General features: G+C 44.8%; 1 protein-coding gene across 1 annotated transcript; it reads right to left on the reverse strand.

The window, feature by feature from the left end:
• Positions 1-4880: 4880 nt before the first annotated feature.
• On the reverse strand, positions 4881-6293 carry LOC146258478 (paraneoplastic antigen Ma1 homolog). Its single transcript, XM_084671789.1, has one exon. The coding sequence runs from the start codon at positions 6291-6293 to the stop codon at positions 4881-4883; it is 1413 nt and encodes a 470-aa protein (XP_084527915.1).
• Positions 6294-6937: the final 644 nt, after the last annotated feature.

Genomic DNA, 6937 nt, shown 5'->3' on the forward strand with positions numbered 1-6937 from the left:
AAATCGTAACTGCCGTAATACTTGGGCAACTAACAGTTTAGGTCTCCAAAATGTGTCTGTCCTTAGCCGAGCAGCAAAACCTAGCTCCCCCTATCTCTCGTCCTCCGGAATTCTGGGATACCTCCCCCCAAGTGGCAAACTAGTCTGATTTGCCTATGCCCAATCACTGCACAGAACCAGAACACATGCTTTAGGACTCTGGGAAACTGAGCACTGGAACTATGTTATAACGTAGCAATAAGAAAACTATAAAACTGATGCAATAAAACACGTTTCTAGAGAGCCCTACACACTCCCCCCACTAAATAGCAGCATGCCCCCATGCTGTCGCATATAGTACCAGAAAACATCCACAGTTTAAATGTTCACGGGTAAAGGGTTAGCACCTCCATACAGGTCCTGCATAAGGCTTGTGGACAACACCACCAGGCATGTGGTTTGGTATAGTTATTAGAAATCTGAGCAGACCCTGCTTTAACTGAATACACAACACAACTCTTAGAAGTGAACATGGTTTCTCTTGTAGGCTCCCCTATAGTATCATATGTAAATTTTTCAGCAGGTTTTCTTTCCCTCTCTGATCTCCTAACAGGGCAAGGGGGATCAGCACTCTCTACATTCAACTCATTCAGCACCGTTTCTATATCACTGACAGGGCAATCCTCAGTTGCCTCAACATCCCTATCCGCTGGTAATTCAGCAACAGACTCATAATCTTCAGGCTCAGACTCGGCCTGGTCAGAACCAGAGAGGGATTCTGGGACATCAGCAGTAAAATCAGTGTCTATAGCTGGCGACTCTGTCTCAACTACCGCAGCCTCATCAGGCGCCACAGATCCGAACTCTCCAGCACTCGGTAAACAGACTTCAGTCCCCCCAGTCTCTACAATCTGCCTGTTGTGTTCAAGATAACTCCCAAAGTCAAATTCTGAGTCAGAGCTTGAAGAACCATCAACTATGATATCAGCATTCGGTGGCAGTGTACTGGACTTTTCTTTAGCCCTTCTTCGCCGCATAACTCTGGGGGAACAAGCAGGTCTGGGATCACTTTCAGTGCTCAGGCGGACTTCATGTCCTAAAGGGAGGAGGTGATTTCGGTGCATCACTTTCACTGGTCCATTTCCCTCTACTGGCCTCAACTGATATACAGGAAGATCAGACATCTGGGTCTCAACTATGTAAGGGCATGCACTCCAGCGGTCAGCTAGCTTCTGTTTCCCTCTAAGGCCCAGATTACGAATGAGGACTCTATCTCCAGGACTCAGATGGTGGTAGCGCACGTTCTGATCATATCTGTCTTTGTTTGCTTGGTTCATCTTGGCGGCAGTACTCTGGGCCAAGTGGTAAGCTGCTTGGAGTTCTTGTTTCAACTTCAATACATACTTGGTGTATGAGGCTGTTGGTGTATCAACCGCACACACACCAAAACATACATCCACCGGCAGTCTTGGTTCCCTCCCAAACATAAGGAAGTAAGGTGAGAATCCAGTGGCTTCGTTTGGAGTACAGTTGTAAGCATGTACAAGATGTGCTATATGCTGACTCCATTTCTGCTTCTGATCCAGGTCTAATGTCCCTAACATATCCAGAAGTGTCCGGTTAAACCTCTCTGGTTGTGGATCACCTTGAGGGTGATAGGGGGAAGTTCGGGATTTCTTCACACCTAACATTGTCAACATCTCCTTCACTAATTGGCTTTCAAAGTCCCTCCTTGATCTGAGTGTATGCGTGTTGGCAGACCATAATGGATGAAATATTTCTCCCACAGTGTTCTGGCTACAGTTATGGCTTTCTGGTCCCGTGTGGGGAAAGCTTGAGCATAACGCGTAAAGTGATCTGTTACCACTAACACATTACATACATTTCGGCTGTCAGGCTCAATAGATAAGAAATCCATACACACAAGATCAAGAGGGCCTGAACTACACATATGAGACAATGAGGCAGCCTTCTTCGGCAAAGTCTTTCTCTTTATGCACCTCTCACATGTCTTGCAGTATGATTCAACGTCTTGTTTCATGTGCGGCCAAAAAAATCTGTCTCGAACCAAGGCATACGTCTTTTCAAACCCTAAATGTCCAGACTGATCATGCAGGGATTTCAAGACACCATTTTGAAAAAGTTTGGGCAGTACTAGTTGTTTTCTTGTACGTCCATTAGACAACTTTAATGTTCGATACAGGAGATCTTCTTCAACTGACAACTTGTCCCATTCTCTTTATAGATGTCTAATGTCTGCATGATCTACTTGAATACTTTCCGCAGGTTTGCACTGCTGTACAGCTAGCAACACTTCTCCTAAACAAGGATCCATTCGCTGAGCGGCTAGCAGTTCACTTTTGCTGAACTCGGGTGACTGATCTGTCCCTACAGCAGCAGCTGACAGCAGGCCTTAGGTAGAGCAGAAACACGGCCCCCAATCTGTGGAGTGACACACGGACAGATGACTTTGTCCTTCCTCCATGGTCACAAACTGGCAAAGTGCTTGTACTCCAGGAGCTGGTATCTCAAGCCATTCGTGAGAAGAAGATGAACTTTCATGCGGCCGCCTCGAAAGCGAATCTGCATCAATGTTGTTCCGCCCTGGTCTGTATTTCAGACTGAAATCGTACATTGACAAGGCAGACAACCACCTGTGGCCAGTGGCATCCAGTTTCGCCGATGTCTGAATATAGGTCAAGAAAATTGTTGTCGGTTCTCACTTCAAATGAGGCCCCATACAGATAGTCGTGTAGTTTATCCACTACAGCCCACTTAAGAGCTAAAAACTCTAATTTGTGTGCGGGATAGTTTTTTTCTGATGGAGACAGACTCCTACTTAGAAATGCGACTGGTCGCAGTCCCTCTTCATGCTGTTGATATAACACTCCTCCCAAACCTTCTGTGCTTGCATCAACATGTAAGGTGTATGGTTTAGCAGAGTCAGCAAACGCTAACACTGGTGACTGTGTCAACCGGGTCTTCAGCTCTTGAAAAGCCCTTTCGCAATGTTCATTCCACCGGAATCCGAATGGTTCTGAGGACTTGAACATGGTCTTCTTGGTGCTTGACGCATCTACCTTCACTTTCTCTGACACACGGGAATGTGATGGATACCCCTGAAGTAACTCATTCAGGGGGCAACACAACCTTGAGAAATCTTTCACGAATCTCCGGTAATAGCCACAAAATCCTAAAAAGGATCTGAGCTCTGTCACTGTTTTAGGGCGTGGCCAGGAGATGACAGCGTCTATCTTTGATGGATCGGTAGCAATTCCATCCTGGGACACTATGTGTCCTACATAAGTGACTGATGTCCGGCCAAATTGGCACTTATCCAGTGACAGTTTTAGGCCTTCTTCTCCTAACCGGTCAAGGACCTTTAACAATCTCTCCTCATGCTCCTCGATGGTTCTTCCAAAGACGATCATATCGTCTAAATACACCAGCACTTCCAGGAAGTTCATATCTCCTATAGTTCGTTCCATCACTCTTTGGAAAGTGGCAGGTGCTCCAGATATGCCTTGAGGCATGCGTTCAAATTGATAAAAACCCAGTGGACAGATAAATGCTGTCTTCTCTTTCTCACTCATCGGAATTTGATAATATCCGCTCCTCAAATCCAAAACACTAAACCACTTACTTCCAGACAGTAAGTGGAGAGGATCTTCTATTCTTGGAACAGTATACTGATCGGGTATAGTTCTCTTATTCAGAGTTCTGTAATCCACACACATCCTGACTTTCCCAGACTTCTTGCGAACAACCACAATTGGTGACGCGTAAGGGCTTCGGGATTCAGAAATGATACCATTATTTTGAAGTCCCTGCAAGTGTTGCCGGACATCCTCCAAGTCAGCAAGTGGCAAGCGCCGAGATCGCTCTCGAAATGGTCTTGCATCAGTCAGTCTTATCTCATGTTTTGTACTCTTAGAACACCCCACATCCCACCATCATTTTTCCGCAAAGCCGTTGTTTTGCATCTTCTGGCATAGGAGAGTTACCAAAATCAAAAGAGGCAGGGGTAAGGTCGGCGCATGGTTCACTACCAGTCGTGGCACTCAGTTGTGGCACCAACACAACAGGAAAAACATGAGCAAGAGGAGTTCCCCGCTTTAAGACTATCTCCCTTGTGGATATGTTTTTGACTGTCACAGTTATGTGCTTGTTGGACACTACTGATGAAGGATGCACTTCGGGCCGAACCAGGAGTTCATCATGCTGCGACTGGTCTATAGGCTGGTCTATGAGTGCCAACTGGTCATTGAAATCACCAGGAAACTTAGTTACCCCGGTCACATGCAGCAGTTGACCTGGGTAAAGGGTCAAAGGCTTGTGTTGTACAAACCATACTGTTCCATGTTTGTCATCCACTGCTGGGTTATGAATTGTCTGGCTAATTGACTGATAAACATCTTTCATCACAGGATGGATAGTCAAGGTACTTAGAAATCCGTCTCCAGCTTTCTCTCGGCAAGTTTCAAACAACTTTTTTACCAAACTAGTGTTTGTCCCAACCAGAATAGCTATGCCATCATTTTTCACAGGGTCCGGACACACCAAAGCTAAAGTGTCGCTTGTCTGAGGCACACCGGTCACTGCTTCAGTGAACTCAAGTCGAAGGGGAAGACAACCGTCATAAGGGTATTTATGTGAACTCAAGCCCCATATTTCAAGGTTCTCAACAGGTTGTATGCTTAGGTGTTTCAAATACGTGTTATAGAAACTTCTGTACAAAATAGTGACTTGGGAACCACTATCCAACAAAGCCCTGGTATACACTCCCTCTATCTGAACGGGCACAACAGAGGTGGGTCCGACTAAACCTACAGGCAAATCAGCATTAAAAACGGGAGAACAATTTGCGGAACGTGATTTCTTTGGAGCCCCGAGCCGTTCCTTCACTGGACTCCGGCAGAGTTTCCCTGCTTCCTATGCATTCTCAACAACTTCTGGTTTACCTTTCTCAAGTCTTCAGAGCCCTGACATTCACGCCTGGTATGCCCATCTTCACCACACTTGTAACAAAAGATTCCATGTGGAGGGGATCTGAATGTGCTAACTCTAGGTGGAGCACTGCGAGCAGTGGCTTCAGATGCTTGGACATCAGACTCGGACTTTATCTTTGGCACTTCCACACTTGAAGTCACTGTAGCTACACTTAAGAGTCTTGACACGTGAGCAGACAGTTCTCTGACTTCTTTCCTCAGACCGTCAAATTCTGTACTAGCGGACACTTCGGAGACTGTAGCAGTAGAAACTTTAGGGGTCTTTCTCACATCTTCCCTAGCACTGACCCAATTCTCTTCTTCTCTCACTTCTTTCAACAATTGAGGAAAAGAAGGAGGGTTTTGCAGAGTGTGACTCAATCGAACACGCAAAGCAACCATATCATTTGTCAATGCCCCTTTAATCAGCTGCTCCATTCGTGCTCTATTCATGTCTTCCGCAGTTATACCTCCTTTTAGCAGGGCTCTGTGGAGTAGCTTGTCCAGACGACATAAGAATACAGAAAGCTTCTCTCCGTCCTCTTGGAAGGTGTGTCGGAATTTCGCCATGAGATCAGGCCCACTCTCTGTAGTGCCATAGGCTGTTTCCAATGCAACAAGATAATCTGTAGCAGTAGCAGAAGTATTGCTCACCTTTAAAAATCTAACAATGTCAGCCGCAGGTCCCTTCAAACTCTCTACAATACGCTGCTTCTTCACAGCATCACTACACTGCCACTCACTGATCATTTGAGTAGCCATCTCCATCCATGGCTCATATTCTTCTTCACCAGGTGGGACAGGTTTCAGTGCAGAAAACAATCTCAATTTTCTGTAACTGGGTCCATCAGCGGGACCTTGACAACACTTGTCCAACAACCTACCTATAGCATTCACCAAATCCATATTCACATCTGGTTTAGGAGCCGGATCCTCAGAGAGAATGGCCCTAACATCTTTTAAAGACTTTCCCTCTTTTTGCAACAATGTCACCAGTTTTGAGTGGAATTCTGCATCAGGTTCTATAATGGCAAGACTTTTAATGAAATGTACAGTCCAAGGCCCAACCTCACCTTCAATACCTATCTCCGGGGGTGCAGCACTTGGCTCTAACTCAGTGCTAATATGGACAAGTATGAACAGCTTCCGACCAGTGGCGTCTCCACGGCGGCCATGTATTTTTGTACGACCAAAAGCTTTCACAGTGCTCAACACTTTCATAATGGTGTCATCCACTACATCTATGGGAACATTACCTATAATGATAGCATGAGCAAGACTAACACCCTCTTCACGGCTCCACTCAACTGCCTGTGAAAGTTCCATGTTTACACAATCAATTTCCAAAATACACTATTAAACAGTCAAAAAAATAATAATAATAAAAAAAAAAATCTCAGCGGTGCCTCCAAAATGTAACCCCTTTCTAGTGGTTTCTTGTTTTCCTCTGACACACTAGAGTCACACTCATATAATATAAACAGGATCCTGATAGTAAAATTGTAACTCCCCAGACCTAACTAGTGACAAAGACAGTTTATAAGAACTAAAACACTTTACAACCATGCAACGAGAATTAAATCATAAAACATTTATTGCTCTCTTATTGGTTATCATTTAAGGGATGTAAGTTGAATATGAATTCCGAAACAACAATCACATACCGTCCACTTATCAAACATCAAATGTACATATAACATCAGACTGAGTGTATACCCTTTCACACTAACAGTTTACCGACAAATAACCCATATATAACAGTTGAAATGAAACAGAAATTACACCTATGTTATTCTAACCAAGCTTGGATGCTAAATTTGTTGGGGCCCAGACGACACGTTGGTGCACATTGTTGACTCCGTTTGAGTCAGTGAACAATGTCAGTCGGCTAACTCAATAGTTAGCGAAGGCTGATGTGACACAGTCCCATATCGCCAACTTTCACGGATTTACTTTGTCTTAGTCACAGT

Source organism: Hypomesus nipponensis, chromosome 14 (assembly GCF_054491055.1).
Source record: "Hypomesus nipponensis isolate SF chromosome 14, ASM5449105v1, whole genome shotgun sequence".
Classification (NCBI taxonomy): domain Eukaryota; kingdom Metazoa; phylum Chordata; class Actinopteri; order Osmeriformes; family Osmeridae; genus Hypomesus; species Hypomesus nipponensis.

What these genes read in the sequence shown, in the direction of transcription:
- LOC146258478 (XM_084671789.1), bottom strand. Translation starts at nt 6,293, where the DNA reads ATGGAACTTTCACAGGCAGTTGAGTGGAGCCGTGAAGAGGGTGTTAGT.